The following is a 16405-nucleotide window of genomic DNA, read 5'->3' as shown; positions in this document are numbered from 1 at the left end:
CAAGAGAGGGGCAGTATAGTATTGGGAAGCACAGTGGGCACAGTATGTGGCGCTGTATTCTCCTGTATGTTTTGTAGCTCTGCATGTAATCGTTTCCAAGTATGTCTTTAACAGTAGGGCTGGAGGGAAGGGGTTAGATTATGAAATTGGCATTGGTGGGTTGCGGCGCCCTTTCAGTTTTCGCCTCAGGCAGCAGAAAGGCTAGGTGCACCCCTGCGACTATCTCATATATATGAGGTCCTCCTGAATCTCCCTGGTCATCTGTTGCCAGGGGTATTGTGGTTACATCAAGTTATCCTCTAGCCATAGGATAGCTATTGAATCGGAGGGGTTCTGACTGTTGGGACCCCCATCGTTCACAGGAACAGGGGTCCTACACCCCACAGGGACCCCCAAAATGAATGGACAGGCAGGCTGAGAATGCGCAGCTCTATTCACCTTTATGGGATTGCCAGAAACAGCTGAGCGCTTGTACTCAGCTTCCTCAGTCCCATAGAGATGAATGTTCTGGGGTACCCTGTCCCTGTGAGGGGTTGGAGGGGGTCTTAATACCTTTGCCTTGGGTTTCCCACCACAATGTATTAATAAGAGGGTACAAATGTCAATCCCCTCTGATCTTTACGTGTGGATTTTTATTTACACACGTTCTGTTCACAGGAGCCCTGGCAAAACCACAATCCATGTTTCCACTTTTATTTACTGAGTATTCATCTAAAACAAGGAAAACCTGAGAGAAAGCAAGTGTGAACTGAGGCTTGCACGTCTCCACAAGCTGTGAACCTTTTTTTTTGTTTAACATGAACTCAGTGTGCCCGGGCCTCTAAGGTGCTGCCATGGGTGCCAGCATATCTGTGTCCACCCTCCCAGGTGTCTTCACACTATGTGTAGTGAGACAGTTCTTCTATTCCACATGTATGAAGAGAACATACAATGAGACGGTTCTTCTATTCCACATGTATGAAGAGAACATACAATGAGACGGTTCTTGTCCTCCACATGTATGAAGAGAACATACACTGAGACAGTTCTTGTCCTCCACATGTATGAAGAGAACATACAATGAGACAGTTCTTGTCCTCCACATGTATGAAGAGAACATACAATGAGACAGTTCTTGTCCTCCACATGTATGAAGAGAACATACACTGAGACGGTTCTTGTCCTCCACATGTATGAAGAGAACATACAATGAGACAGTTCTTGTCCTCCACATGTATGAAGAGAACATACACTGAGACAGTTCTTGTACTCCACATGTATGAAGAGAACATACAATGAGACGGTTCTTGTCCTCCACATGTATGAAGAGAACATACAATGAGACGGTTCTTGTCCTCCACATGTATGAAGAGAACATACAATGAGACGGTTCTTGTCCTCCACATGTATGAAGAGAACATACAATGAGACGGTTCTTGTCCTCCACATGTATGAAGAGAACATACAATGAGACAGTTCTTGTCCTCCACATGTATGAAGAGAACATACACTGAGACAGTTCTTGTCCTCCACATGTATGAAGAGAACATACACTGAGACAGTTCTTGTCCTCCACATGTATGAAGAGAACATACACTGAGACAGTTCTTGTCCTCCACATGTATGAAGAGAACATACACTGAGACAGTTCTTGTCCTCCACATGTATGAAGAGAACATACATGCTCGGCGCACTCTACTCTCCGTCAGCTAGGAACACATGGATTTGTTGCTATCCTGCCCGCCATAGCCCCGCCCATCCACAAACCACCAACCAATCAGAACGGACTATCTGTTTATCCTCGCCACGATCCTAAACAATAAATAAACTGAGCGCCTGCTTTTAGCCCTGCAGACATTGGCTACCTGCAGAGCGCTCTACCAATCAGCGCTGGCCGCTACTTTTAGGAGACTCGTGATTGGACGGCGCTGTAGAATGGGCGTTGATATGTGATACGACTCGTCTATTTGACCCAAGGACCGCGGTCCTTGCTATAGTCCTAAATTGTAAGGGTCATTGAGCGGCGGTGTCCACCTGACCCCTCCCGCCCGGAAATCGGTTGCTTTTGATTCTTTTATTTCCCGTTTGAGCTTTTGCGGTTTGTCATGCCTCCGGTCAAGCACCGTAAAGTCGTGATGCTGGGATACCCATCTGTCGGTGAGTTGGAGTAATATGGCTAATCGTGTATATGCCAGGTCGTGGCACCGATGGCGTCCGACATTGTATGGTGGTCGTATTCCAGTTATGTCGCTATCGCAATGGTGCGGTTTCCTCTGCGACATTTATACTCCTTGGTGTGAGCGATCCTATGCTGGGCTCTGCAATCGCAGTTATTACAGCGATTGGCCTGTAAGCCATGGTCGTTACCGCTGCGGTTCTGATCTTTTCTGTACAGGACATGGGAACGTGATGTGTGGCCGGCAGTAACTCTGCTTCCTGTGAGATAAGTGTGGATGTGATTTGTGCTGGGTGCTTTGTTGTGGGGGAGGATCGCTACTTTGTGTATTGGCTGTTTTGTGGGGGAGGGGGTGTCTGCTGTGAGCATTCCTCAAATAACCCAACTTTGCTGGCGTTTTGTTGTGGGGTGTAACCCCATTAGCATACTGGTCGCCATGTACTGGGACCAGTGCTGGCTGCAAGCTCTGGGATCATGGACTCCGGACCCAGGTGCTACTGATCTCACGGCTCAGGGGTATATTCATACCAGGGCAGCTTCTGTTCAGGTTTTCTAATCCAAAATCAGGAGCAAATGACACAAAAAAGATCAGAATCCAAAAACCCAGAGCTTTATACTTTCTCACCTTTTATGATCCACACCTGATTTTTGGCTTCAAAAATACACAAAAAAACTGCTCCACCTTTGTGTGAAAATCACCGCTGTGCACAGACCCATAGAAGTAAATGGGTCAGGATTCAGTGCGGGTGCTATGCGTTCACGTCACGCGTTGCACCCGCGCGGAAAACTCGCCCGTGTGAAAGGGGCCTAAAGCCTCTTTCACCGAGTGTGACGGATCAGGTCCGGATGCGTTCAGGGAAACTCGCACCGTTTTGCAAGCAAGTTCAGTCAGTTTTGTCTGCAATTGCGTTCAGATTTTTCCGTGCGGGTGCAATGTGTTTTGATGCGTTTTTCACGCGTGTGATAAAAAAAAAACCTGAAGGTTTAGGGCTCTTTCACACGAGCGGGTAATCTTCTGCGTGAAAGAGAGAGAGAGAGCCAAGCCGCGCTCTGGACAGCAGAGACATGACTGATAATGATCCGTGACGCTCTGACCTTTTTACTACACAATCACGGAGATCACTTTATCTCACTGTGACTTTGTAGTAAAAAGGTCACCGAGTGGCACGGAGCATTATCAATCATGTTACTGCTCCGTGTCTGTGCTGTCCGGAGCGCGGCTTGGCTCTCTGTCACGCAGCGGATTACCCGCACGGCAGCCGCTCTTGTGAAGGAGCCCTTACAAACAACATCTCTTGGCAACCATCAGTGAAAAGCGCATTACATCTGCACTTGCTTCCGGATGCAATGCGTTTTTCATTGAAGCCCCATTCACTTCTATGGGGCCAGGGCTACGTGAAAATACGCAGAATATAGAACATGCTACGTTTTTTCACTCAACACAGGACTGAAAAAAAAACCTGCTTATGTACACAGACCCATTGAAATGGATGATTTAGGATTCGGTGCGGGTGCTATGCGTTCACCCGCGTGTAAAACTCGCTCGTGTGAAAGAGCCCTAAGGCTTCCCCCCCCCCCCCCCCCCCCACGTTATCCAAAGGTTACTGAAAATCGTTGTGTTCTGCGGTGGAAATTACATTCCGCAGCGTAAATAATGTTGTTGTTTTTTGCAGATTTCCTGGATGAGAATCTCCATTAGGCCTCATGCACACCACCGTTCCGTTTTTTGCATATATATATATATATATATATATATATATATATCTCTATTTATATTTATTTTGGCGGGGCCACAGAATGATGGAGCAAACGGATGCGTATAGCACACAGAGACACAGAGTGCTGTCCCCATCTTTTGTTGGACCATTGAAATGAATGGGTCCGCACCCGAGCCGCAACAACTGCGGCTCAGATACGGACCATAACAACGGTCGTGCGCATGAGGCCTTAATGGGAGTGAGCGCACCCTTAAGGCCTCTTTCACACGGGCGTCATGTTTTTGGCCCTGATAAGATGCGGGTGCGTTGCGGGGAAATGCGCGAGTGCAAAACATTGTAATGCGTTTTGCACGCACGTGAGAAAAATCGGCATGTTCGGTACCCGAACCCGGACTTCACAGAAGTTTGGGTTAGGTATTGTGTAGATTATATTATTTTCCCTTATAACATGGTTATAAGGGAAAATAATAGCATTCTGAATGCATAGTACAATAGGGCTGGAGGGGTTAAAAAAAAAAAAAATTAACTCACCTTAATCCACTTGTTTGCGCAGCCGGCATCTCTTCTGTCTTCTTTGCTGTGCACAGGAATAGGACCTTTTGATGATGTCACTGCGCTCATCACATGATCTTTTGCCATGGTGATTGATCATGTGACGGACCATGTGATGAGCGCAGTGACATCATCAAAAGGTCCTTTTCCTGTGCACAGCAAAGAAGACAGAAGAGATGCCGGCTGCGCGAGCAAGTGGATTAAGGGGAGTTAAAATTTTTTTTATTTTTTTAACCCCCTCCAGCCCTATTGTACTATGCATTCTGTATTCAGAATGCTATTATTTTCCCTTATAACCATCTTGTAGAGTTGTTGCGATACCAAATTTTTGATTCGGTTTCGATACCATGAAAAAGTATTGCGATATTCGATACCACGCGAAAAAAATAAACAAAAAAAGCCACGTGCATTCCTCATTTTTAAAAATGGCGAATCGCGCAGTTTTTATTTTATTTTTTCTGTTCCGGCATTCACCACCTAGATTTTTTTTTTATATTTTAATAGTTTGGACTTTTCTGACGTGGCGATGTAATATGTTTATTTATATATTTTATATGTGAAATTGGGAAAAGGGGGGTGATTTATACTTCATATTTTAGTGGTTTTTTTTTTTTCACTTTTTATTTAATAACTATTTCCCCCCTTAGGGGCTAGAACCTGGGATCTTTCATCCCTTTTCCTATTCACCCTGATAGATCTCTATCAGGGTGAATAGGACTCCACACTGTCCCTGCTGCTCTGTGCTTTGTGCACACAGCATCAGGGATGTTACCATGGCAACCAGGGCTTCTGTAGCGTCCTGGCTGCCATGGTAACCGATCGGAGCCCCAGGCTTACACAGCTGGGGCTCCGATCAGAAGCTGCCACTGCACCACCAATGAGGGGGAGTGGAGAGGTCCCTGTGGCCACTGCCACCAATGATTTTAATACTGGAGGGTTGAGAGGGGCCGGCGCACTGTGCCACCAATGATTTTAATGGGATGGGGGGATTGAGGGGGGGGGGGCACACTGCACCACCAATGATTTTACCCCTTTATACAGGAGGCGGGTACTAGCAGATCAGCGGCAGTTAACTGCCGCTGATCGCAGCTCCCTGTCAGGGGCAGGGTGCCGGCAATGCGATTCTGCTGCCGGCACCCGCCTCCTGTATGTGTTAAAGACTGACTACTGTATATGAGTCCAGACTTTCACTATTAGGCCACACAGAGCGGCGCCCAGCGATGTCTCAGCACTCACCATTTAGTCCTGGGCGCCGCTCCGTTCGCCCGCAGTGCCCCATTACTGTCTCCTCTCCTGCTCCACATGCTGCTGATTACTATCGGAGCGATGGGAGGAGACATCAGCTTCACTAGTGGGCGTTCCTTCTCCCTGGCTGTAGCGCTGTCCAATCGCAGCGCAGGGAAAAGGAACGCCCACTAGTGAAGCTGATGTCTCCTCCCATCGCTCCGATAGTAATCCTATCATTGGGGGCGCAGTGCGCCCGCCCCTCCTCCGCCCCTCTCTTCTCATTGCCGCCCCTCCTCCACCCCCTCTCTTCTCATTGCCGCCCCTCCTCCGCCCCTCTCTTCTCATTGCCGCCCCTCCTCCGCCCCTCTCTTCTCATTGGTGGCAGCGGCAGCAGCACAGGGGGAGGGAGGACAGCTTCCTTCTCCCCGTGCTGCTGAGAGAGAACATGAGCGCGCCGATAGCAGCGCGCTCATGTTCAGAGATACTAGACTGCGCAGAAGCGCAGCCCAGTATCGAAAAAACGGAAATCCCGGTATCGTATCGATACCGGGACAAAAGTATCGATTGGGTATCGAAATTTCGATACCCGCAACAACCCTAGTTATAAGGGAAAATAATAATGATCGGGTCTCCTAGCAACAGTGCGTGAAAATCGCACTGCATCCGCACTTGCTTGCGATTTTCACGCAGCCCCATTCACTTCTATGGGGCCTGCGTTGCGTGAAAAATGCAGAATATAGAACATGCTGTGATTTTCATGCAACGCACAAGTGATGCGTGAAAATCACCGCTCGTCTGCACAGCCCCATAGAAATGAATAGGTCCGGATTCAGTGCGGGTGCAATGCGTTCACCTCCCGCATTGCACCCGCGCGGAAATCTCGCCCATGTGAAAGGGGCCTAAAGGAGTCGTTCCATCCGGACGTTTATGGTTACACGGCCACACTTGTCTTGCGACTTGCTGGTGTGTGACTATTTTAGAGAAACCTGTAAAGAAACAGACAAGTTGCAAAAAAAAAAGTCGCAGGCGATTTTATAATCACAAAGTTTAATGTGACCTGCAGTAAAAATCCCCCAGCAGTGTGATGGGTGTCGCGCTGCATGTGATTCACAGGGTTACATTACAACATCTTGGCTGTTTTGCCATTGAGACCTAGGCTTTGCTTTTGATTGCCATCTGTGCCTTTTTGTGTGTGTTGGATACATGTTGCGGTGTTGTGTCAGCAGCTTGTGTGTTTTTTTTTTTATAATTTTAAATTTTTTATTCCCCCCCCCCCATCCCCCGCTTTGTAATCAACAGGTAAATCTTCACTGGCGCTACAGTTTATCAAAGGAGATTTCCCAAAGGACTATGAACCCACTATTGAAAACAGTAAGTGTCTTTAAGAAAATGAAGCTGCAGATCTCAAGGAGACCGTCCGCAGCAAACCGAAAATGGTCACATTTATGGTTTTTGTTAAATGGATGCTTCCGACAGATGCCATACTGTGGCATTGGAAAGGGTACCATTCCAGTGTATATTGAACCTGAACCTTCATTGATGCCCCCGAGCAAGGTTCAGTCAGTCAGGTGTTTTTTTTTTTTTTTTGGCAGGTGGTACAATGACTAGATTGTTTTAATGGTAATTATCAGCATTTTAGAGTTCATTGCTGGTGATGAGGTCTATCAGTATACTGAGCTATAGACATGGGTTACTTAGAATCTTTATCATTCAGTTAAGAAAAAAACAGATCCTGTGCATCATCATTTGGCATCCGTTTGAGCCTTTTCCATCAGAGAGTCATTATTTTAGAGAGGGGGGGGGGCACCTGCATGATGGAAATGGCTTAAATGGATGACAAATGTGTATAATGATGCACAGGATCCGTGTGTGTTATTTTTTTCTGTTCTTCTGACAGATCAGAAGAACAGGACAATGACAGTGATTTGAACTCCCACTTAAAGGGGTTATCTGACTCGTTGCAACCGATGACCTGTCATTGGGTGGTTTAACACAAACGGGGGGAGGGGGGATATATCAGGGTTTTACAAGAGTCACAAATTTTTGCCCTTTTATCCTGGTTTTGCAAAGTAGTATAAGGCTACGTCTACACGACGACATTTGTCGCACGACTATTTTTATAATGGCAGTCTATGGTGTCGCACTACAACATGCTGCGACTGCGATGCAACAGTCACAGAAAATCCATTCGACATTGCATGTTGCAGTGCGACGCCATAGACTGCCATTATAAAAATAGTCGCGCGACATTAGTGCTACAAATGTTGCAGTGGAGTTGTGTAGACGTAGCCTAAAAGAGGGTCCAATTTCGTATGGTAATTCGTTTCTAGACACATTTTATCATTGCAACTTTTTGTAAAAGACACCAAAGCACGTCTCCCTTATATTTTCTCTCTAGCCTGGAGTAAGACATTTGTACTGGGCAATGATGAATTTGAACTGGATGTGGTGGACACAGCCGGACTAGTAAGTTGACTTTTACTTCTATCTATCTTTTTGTCTGAAATGCCATTTGACTTACTGTTTGTATCTCTTTCTCTAGGATGAATATTCTCTGCTCCCTCAGTCCTTTGTTTTTGGCATACATGGATACATTGTGGTTTACTCCGTCGCCTGCTCAAGAAGGTGAGCTTGGTTTCCCTTGGGAAAGTCTGCTGTATTGTTAGTCTAGTGCTGCTGCTCCCCCTACTGATGGTTCTGATGAAGTACAATGTAAATCTATGCCAAGATCATTGGCCATTCCTAATTGGTTAGTTTTTTTGCCTAAACTAGGTGGTGTGTGTTTGTGTGGTGTTTTTATTCTGCAATTATTTTTATTTTTCCAAGATTATAAAAAAAACTTTTTTTTTTCTCCCCAGCTTCCAAATTGCCAGTGGATTGTACAGAATACTTGTGGACAAAAGGGGGAAATGCCTGTAAGTTCACCTTCACCTTTTTTGTTTTCCCATGTATTCATATTTTGTTAGTTTTAGTGTAACACTATATGTAGTGTGAAGGGACAGAATATAAAAACTGCCTGGGATCCTGTGGAAAATGCGCAAGTAGAGACTTACTTTCAGAAATGATCCTGGTAGCGGGAATATTTTTATTTTTTATGGGACCGCAAATCCAGAGATGCGGTGCAGAAGAGAAGCACACAACGGAACTCCACGGATGCACTACGGAGTGCTTCCGTTGCACAAAAAAATAGAACTTGTTCTATCTTTTGGCGGAATGGACGGATCGCGGACCCCATTCAAGTGAATAGGGTCGCGATCCGCGTGCGGCTGCCCCACGGTCGTGTGACTGAGCACTTAAAAGTGCTTTTTCTTCTGAACACTTAAGTGAAGGTCGGTACATTCAGCTGAGCTAGCCGTACAAGACGGAGGTTTATCATCCTCCTTGTGCCAGAAAAGCAGCTTTGAAAAAAATCTGTGTTTTGTGACTTTTTGAAGAAATGTGGCGTCTCTTTTTTACGCCTTCCTCTGCCAGCTTCCAAAATGGGGGTGGGAAAGGGGCAGCTGAGATCTTCATTTACACCAGTTTTCTGGCGGAAAGGAAGCCAAAAATGTACGGCAGCTCAGAGCTGTTATAGATTTCTGTTTAGGCTACTTTCACACTGGCGTTTTGGCTTTCCATTTGTGAGATCCGTTCAGGGCTCTCACAAGCCGTCAAACGGATCCGTTTTGCCCTAATGCATTCTGAATGGAAAAGGATCCGCTCAGAATGCATCAGTTTGCCTCAGATCAGTCTCCATTCCGCTTTGGAGGCGGTCAATGGGGGGATGGATCCGTTTTCCATGACACAATCTGGCACAATAGAAAATGGTTCCATCCTCCATTGATTTTTATTTTTTTCAAATGGTGTTCAAGACTGATCCGTCTGTGCAGATGCATTAGGCATCCGCACTAAACTTTGCATCCTCTGGCAGTGGAGGGGACATCCAGAGCGGAGCAGACTGTGCCGATCTTGCTAAATCTCCACCGTTGTGTATGGTTTATTAGTGAATTTATTGCTGATGGACTTCATTCATGTTTTTTGTTGAACATATGTGGCTAGTTAAGCTTATTTGATTTTAATTTTCACTTTATTTTTTTCAGAATGCCAATTGTATTAGTGGGGAATAAGACTGATCTACCATCCCATTGGTATGTATGAACCCCCCTGCCCTCAGCCACGTTTACTTTGCCATAAGAAACAGGAGTGCTATTTTCCTTTTCACCTTTTATAGTCGTGAAGTGAAATCAGAAGATGGGAAGAAGTTGGCTGAATCTTGGGGGGCTGCATTTATGGAGGTTTCTGCTAAAGACCCCGAGGTAAACTGTCTCATCATAAATTATCGGCACATTGGTTAAGAATGTGATACCTGCGCTTGGGTGTCTGATCTCACGGGAGCGACTTCTGACCTAAACATGCAGTTTACTGATCGTACAATATTAGGATCCCATCTAGGCTCAGCTCTACATCCTGTCAGGAAAGGGGGGTCTAAACTACAGAAGACCTAATGTGCTCATGTAACCCAAGAGAAAATTGTATAGTGAGTGATGGTTGTCATCACATGGATAAAACCACGTTTGATCACAGAAACAAGAGGTTTTGCGTGGATTTTTTTAAATTAATTTTTTTAGCACATGGAGGCACGCAGAGACCCTGCAAGTACATAATACAGACCTAGTTAACCCAAACTAGTACATATTCTTGCCAGGCATACTTTCCAAATTTCAAGGTCAGAGGAAAATCTAGTAGGGTGCACGAGGACAAACGAGGTTGAAAACAATTTGTCTGTAAAGTACATATTAGAGAGGTTTTCTGGGTCTTAGCTATTATCAAGATAGCTCATCAATATCTGATTGGTTAGGCTTTGGATTCCGGGACCCCAGCAATCAGTGGCGTATCTCGACATGACTGGGCCACACAGCAAATTTTTGAACTGGCCCCCTCCCCACTTCCTTCTGTGCAACCCCCACTCCTGTGGCTAGTAAAAATGGCTCTCTCAGATGAGGCCCAACAGCTGCTTTCCGTTTTCTACAGTGTCTCTGTATATAATGTCATTTTATAATACTGTTGAGGGGCCCCTGACAATAAAATATTTTAGTGCCCCTTCTGAGTTCAGGCCCCAAAGCAGCTGCTTCCCCTATAACTACGTCCCTGCCATTGATCATCAGTTGGAAAGGGCCATGACACTCAACTGAGGGCTGTGACCTCACGTCCATCAATCACATGGCCTTCAAGTGAATGGGACAGAGCTGCCGTACCAAGCGGAGCTACTATACAGTGTGCTGTGCTCCCTATACTATTAGGTTGGACACCCAAAATATGATATTTATGACCTATTCTGAGAGTAGGTCATCAAAATGTAATTCCGGGAAAACCTCTTTAAAGGGAACCTGTCGTCAACTTTATGATGATCTCACGGAGGGCAGCATAACATAGTGACAGAAATGCTGATGTCAGCGGTGTGTCACTCATGAGCTAAAAGTAAGTGGTTGCTGAGAACCAGCATCATAATCATTGCAGCCCAGGCCTTGAGAAGAGTCAGATCTACCTGAGAAGAGTCCTGGTTATTCATAATCTCCTGCTCTCTCACCCATCTGCTGATGATTGGCAGTTCTCTCCTAGAGAGAAAACTAGGTAGAAGACTGTCAGCCATCAGCAGGAGAGCAGGACTTCATGAATAACCAGGACTCTTCTCAGGTGGCCGGGACTCTTTTCCAGGCCCAGTCTGCAATGATTGTGATGTTGGTTCTCGGCAACCACTTACTTTTAACTTATAAATGACAGACCGCTGAAATCATCTCACCTGTCTCTACTTTATACTGCTGTTAGTATGGGCAGCATAAAGTTGATGACTGGTTCCCTTTAATAGACATGGGGATGAGGGGTATTTAGGCTTGAAGACTGGTAAAGGAATCTAAAGGCCTAAAAGCAAAGCTGAGTGCATAAGCCCTCTGCTGAAGGTCTGCATTATGGACGTGTACGTGCTCTGCATTCTGCTGTATCATAAAAAATAAAAACTTTGTTAAATCTTGGGGACATGGCAGTCTATAGGTTACATATTTGGGATCCCTGTAAACTGCATTAACGGGAATATGTCATCAGACAATGACCTATTGTGTAAATCACATTTTTATGTTGAGCATGTATTTTTAGAATTTATATTTTTTCCATGTCACTGTCTATATGTAAAAAAAAAAATGTTTTTTTAATAATTCTGCAGTTTTCACATTGGCTGCTAAGTCATGATTTCCTATTCTATACAGGTAACTTTTCAGTAGCTATTATCATTAGCACTACAGGCAGAATTAAAATGTGTAGTAACATAGTACATAAGGCTGAAAAACCAACATCTGTCCATCCAGTCCGGCCTGCAAGTTGATCCAGAGGAAGGCAAAAAAAAAAAACTGAGGTAGAAGCCAATTTTCCCCACTTAAGGGGGAAAATTCCTTCCCGACTCCAATCAGACATCAGAATAACTCCCTGGATCAACGACCCCTCTCTAGTAGCTATATCCTGTAATATTATTACACTCCAGAAATACATCCCCTCTTGAATTCCTTTTTCTTGAATTCCTTTATTGTACTCACCATCACCACCTCCTCAGGCAGAGAGTTCCATAGTCTCACTGCTCTTACCGTAGAGAATCCTCTTCTATGTTTGTGTACAAACCTTCTTTCCTCCAGACGCAGCGGATGTCCCCTCGTCAGTCACAGTCCTGGGGATAAATAGATGATGGGAGAGATCTCTGTACTGACCCCTGATATATTTATACATAGTAATTAGATCTCCACTCAGTCGTCTTTTTTCTAAAGTGACTAATCCTAATTTTGATAATCTTTCAGGGTACTGTAGTTTCCCCATTCCAGTTATTACTTTAGTTGCCCTCCTCTGGACCCTCTCCAGCTCTGCTATGTCTGCCTTGTTCACAGGAGCCCAGAACTGTACACAGTACTCCATGTGTGGTCTGATTAGTGATTTTGTAAAGTGGCAGGACTACGTTCTCATCACGGGAATCTATGCCCCTTCTGATGCAACCCATTATCTTATTGGCCTTGGCAGCAGCTGCCTGACACTGGTTTTTACAGCTTAGTTTGCTGTTTATTAAAATTCCTAGATCCTTTTCCATGTCAGTGTTACCGAGTGTTTTACCATTTAGTATGTACGGGTGACTTGCATTATTCCTTCCCATGTGCATAACTTTACATTTGTCAGTGTTAAACCTCATCTGCCACTTATCTGCCCAAGCCTCCAGTCTATCCAGATCCCTCTGTAGTAGTATACTGTCCTCTTCAGTGTTAATTACTTTACACAGTTTAGTGTCATCTGCGAAAATTGACACTTTACTATGCAAGCCTTCTACAAGATCATTAATAAATATATTGAAGAGAATAGGGCCCAAAACTGACCCCTGAGGTACTCCACTAGTGACAGTGACCCAATCTGAGTATGTACCATTAATAACCACCCTCTGTTTTCTATCACTCAGCCAGTTACTTGCCCACATACAGACATTTTTTCCCAGTCCGAGCATTCTCATTTTATATACTAACCTAACCTTTTATGTGGTACAGTGTCAAATGCTTTGGAGAAGTCCAGATTTAATACATCCATTGATTCACCGTGGTCAAGTCTAGAACTTACCTCCTCATAGAAACTGATTAAATTTAGTTTGACAGGACCGATCGCTCATGAAGCCATGCTGATATGGCGTTATTTGCTTGTTTTCATTGAGATCCTCCAAGATGGCATCTCTTAGAAAACCCACACAAGTAATACCTCTGTATAGATAACACCGGATCCACCATTCACAATAGGTGATATCACAACTTATCTACTCCTACCTGACCTCTGCACAGATCAGAGCATGCCTAGATACTTTCCCATAGAAGTCAATGGGGTCAGCTCCTGTCTATTGCATCTATGGCCCATATAGCTGCTTAGCTGATCTCAAAGGACAGTAAATCTTAAAGGGGTATTCCCATCACATACAATGGGTGCATATCGCTAGGTGGGACCCGCACCTACAAGGAGAATGGAGCAGAGAGAGAGCTGTGGCTGGAGGACCCCAGGTTTCCCGGGGCCGTCCACCACCAAGCGCTGCTCCCATTCCCATACAAGTGAATGGGAGCGCACCGCGCAGCCCCTGCTCCCGTATATTTCTATGGGGCAGAGGGAAATAGTCCAGCCAGCGCTCGACTATTTTCGGTGGCCCCATTGAAATGGCTGTTCTCTTTGTAGAGGTGGGACATGCACCGATCACACAATGGGGGCTTATCCTAGCGATATGCCCCCACTGTATGTGATGGGGAAAACCCCTCTAATATCTTTTTAGGCCTGTGTGAAAATTGCTGGATTATGTATTTTTTTTTTTTTTTTTTTTAATGCAGGTTTAAAGCTAAGAAAGATGGGAATTAACCTGATTGTCTAGAACAGGGATCAGCAACATTCGGCACTGCAGCTGTGGTGAAACTACAACTCCCAGCATGCACACTTGCTTAGCTGTTTTCAGAACTCCCATAGAAGTGACTGTAGCATGATGGGAGTTTCACCACATTTGGAGTGCCAAAGGTTGCTGACCCCTGGTCTAGAATAATGCGTTCCAGAGAGCTTGCATAGCTCGAGAAGAGTCTCGAAGACGTGAGACAGTTTTGAATTATGGAAGATGTTAATCTTAGATCATTTCAGAACATAGACTGTGGGCAGAGTGATAGACAGAAATGAGAGGGGATATGTATATAGGTGCAGCACCATGGGTAGCTTTGAGGGTGAGAAGTTTCCATTGTATTCTCTAGGGCAGTGATGGCGAACCTTTTAGAGACCTAGTGCCCAAACTGCAACCCAAAACCCACTTATTAATCGCAAAGTGCCAACACAGCAATTTAACCTGAATACTACTGTCCATCTTCCATGTACTTTATCATTTAGCTATAATAGCCGGCCTACATTCAATGCACTGGCTGTGCTATTCATAGCGTGCCCTGCGCAGGGCTGATGAATGGCAGGAAAAGTCTAAGACATTGGTACACCATAGACTTTTTCTAGGGTGCGGGTGCCCACAGAGAGGGCTCTTAGTGCTGCCTCTGGCACCCGTGCCATAGGTTCGCCACCACTGCTCTAGGGGATGGGCAGCCAGTGAAGTGACTGTAGCAGGTGGACTAATAGATTTAGGACATACTGAAGGGAGGGGAAGACTGATAAGTAATGTGTTACAGTAGTCAAGAAGAGTGAATCAAAGCACCAATAAGAGTTTTGGCCGTTTCCACCATGAGAAATGGGTGGATTCTCGAGGTGCTTACGACAAGAACATGAAGTGATTGAATATGGGGAACAAAGAAAAGATCTGAGTCAAACATAACCCCAAGACATCAGGCTTTCTGCCCAGGGGATATGGTAGTACCATAGACTGAAACTGAGACATCCGGTTTAGTTTGGTTAGTAGATGAGGGAAAAGACAGGAAATTTAGTTTTTGAGAAATTCCTTTTCAGATAGAGAGGTTAGAGACAGCAGACAGACCATCACTGGTGTTTTGTAGCTCTGCTGGAGTGATGTCACGGCATGTAGTATATAGGTGGGTGCCATCAGCATAGAGATGGTACTAAAAACCAAATCTACTGATAGTCTGTCCAATCGGGGCCGTGTAGAGGACCAAGAACTGAACCCTAACATCAAGAGGAGAAGGAGAAGTAGAGCCGGTGACTGATACTGAAGGAGCAGCCATGGAAATCCAATAAAGCAGTGTCCTTAAGGCCCGTAACATGGTTAGGAGGAGTTTGTAGTCTATGGCATCAGATGCTGCCGAGAGATCCAGAAGAATCGGTAGAGTAGTTGCCATTCTTTTTCACTGTCAGATCGTTAGACACTTCAAGGGCAGTTTCTGTACAGTGTAGAGGGGGCGAAAGCCAGATTGTAAGGGGTCGAGAAGAGTTTGCAGAAAGGTAGTTTATTTTGTGGTGACACATTCCCTTTAAGCCTGCAGCTTTCATTTTACCTTTCTTACGATTAAAAAAAGTGTTCCCTAGAAATAACGTGCATGATCTTTAAAAGCCCAGTGGAAGTTACTGTCTTCTGTTTATTCCAGAAAAGCAAAGAGATTTTCACCAAAATCATTGAGGAAATTGACCGTGTGGAAAGATCTTTCTGTGAAGAGAAGAGATGCTCCGTGATGTGAACTAGTGGTTCGACCGACTCCTCGACCTCTGTCTCCAGGACATGAAAAGTTGGCTCTAGTCATAGTTGAGGAGGTCACAAGCTATTTGAGGAGCCATGATCCGACTGCTATAGTCCCTTTGGAGATGATGTAGGACTGCTTAAGAATATGGGTTTTGTTTAGTTTTTTTGCTTCCACCCATTCAAACAAACTATTGTCTACTTGATTAAGATGTTTTACATGTCCCGTGCCAATGGTTCTGCCCTAAATGTGCACAGACGGCAACTCTGGCTGTATTTTTTTTTTTTTCTTTGTTATTTTTTTCTCTAATATGGTGTCTATTAGGACTTGCTAGTCAGTTTGCACATACTTGCAGCACTGCTGTTGCTGTTTTTTTTTTTTTTTGTTTTTTTTTGTATAGTATATAATCTGTCTACGGTATTTATGTTTGTCTATAAGGACTTTGGGAATCTGGTGGGCAAAACTGACTTATTTACTTTTCACGTGTGTCCTCTTATGTCCCTCAGTCGTGTCTGTGTGTTGTATTAGCCCTGGAGATGCTGCAGTTTCTTGGACCCCTTCATAAAAAGGGGACAGAGGGGGTGAAATAGATTGTTTACATGTTCAGT

At 44.9% G+C, this 16405-nt stretch overlaps 1 protein-coding gene across 1 annotated transcript; it reads left to right on the top strand.

Annotated features, from left to right (window-relative positions):
- The first annotated feature begins 2084 nt into the window (after positions 1-2084).
- On the top strand, positions 2085-15797 carry RHEBL1 (RHEB like 1). The gene is made up of 8 exons (XM_040425535.1): positions 2085-2136; positions 6952-7023; positions 8051-8118; positions 8195-8277; positions 8511-8567; positions 9732-9779; positions 9863-9947; positions 15708-15797. Exons 1-8 carry the CDS (start codon positions 2085-2087, stop codon positions 15795-15797), a joined length of 555 nt encoding a protein of 184 aa, XP_040281469.1.
- The last annotated feature ends 608 nt before the right edge of the window (positions 15798-16405 follow it).

This window comes from Bufo bufo, chromosome 3 (assembly GCF_905171765.1).
Source record: "Bufo bufo chromosome 3, aBufBuf1.1, whole genome shotgun sequence".
In the NCBI taxonomy this organism is placed as follows: Eukaryota; Metazoa; Chordata; class Amphibia; order Anura; family Bufonidae; genus Bufo; species Bufo bufo.
This window is presented reverse-complemented; position numbering and strand designations above follow the sequence as displayed.

Bases quoted from the DNA above. Each gene is read 5' to 3' on its own strand.
- RHEBL1 (XM_040425535.1), top strand. From the start codon at position 2,085: ATGCCTCCGGTCAAGCACCGTAAAGTCGTGATGCTGGGATACCCATCT. The intron at 7,024-8,050 runs GTAAGTGTCTTT...TTTTCTCTCTAG, and splicing joins TGAACCCACTATTGAAAACA to CCTGGAGTAAGACATTTGTA. The intron at 8,119-8,194 runs GTAAGTTGACTT...CTCTTTCTCTAG, and splicing joins TGGTGGACACAGCCGGACTA to GATGAATATTCTCTGCTCCC.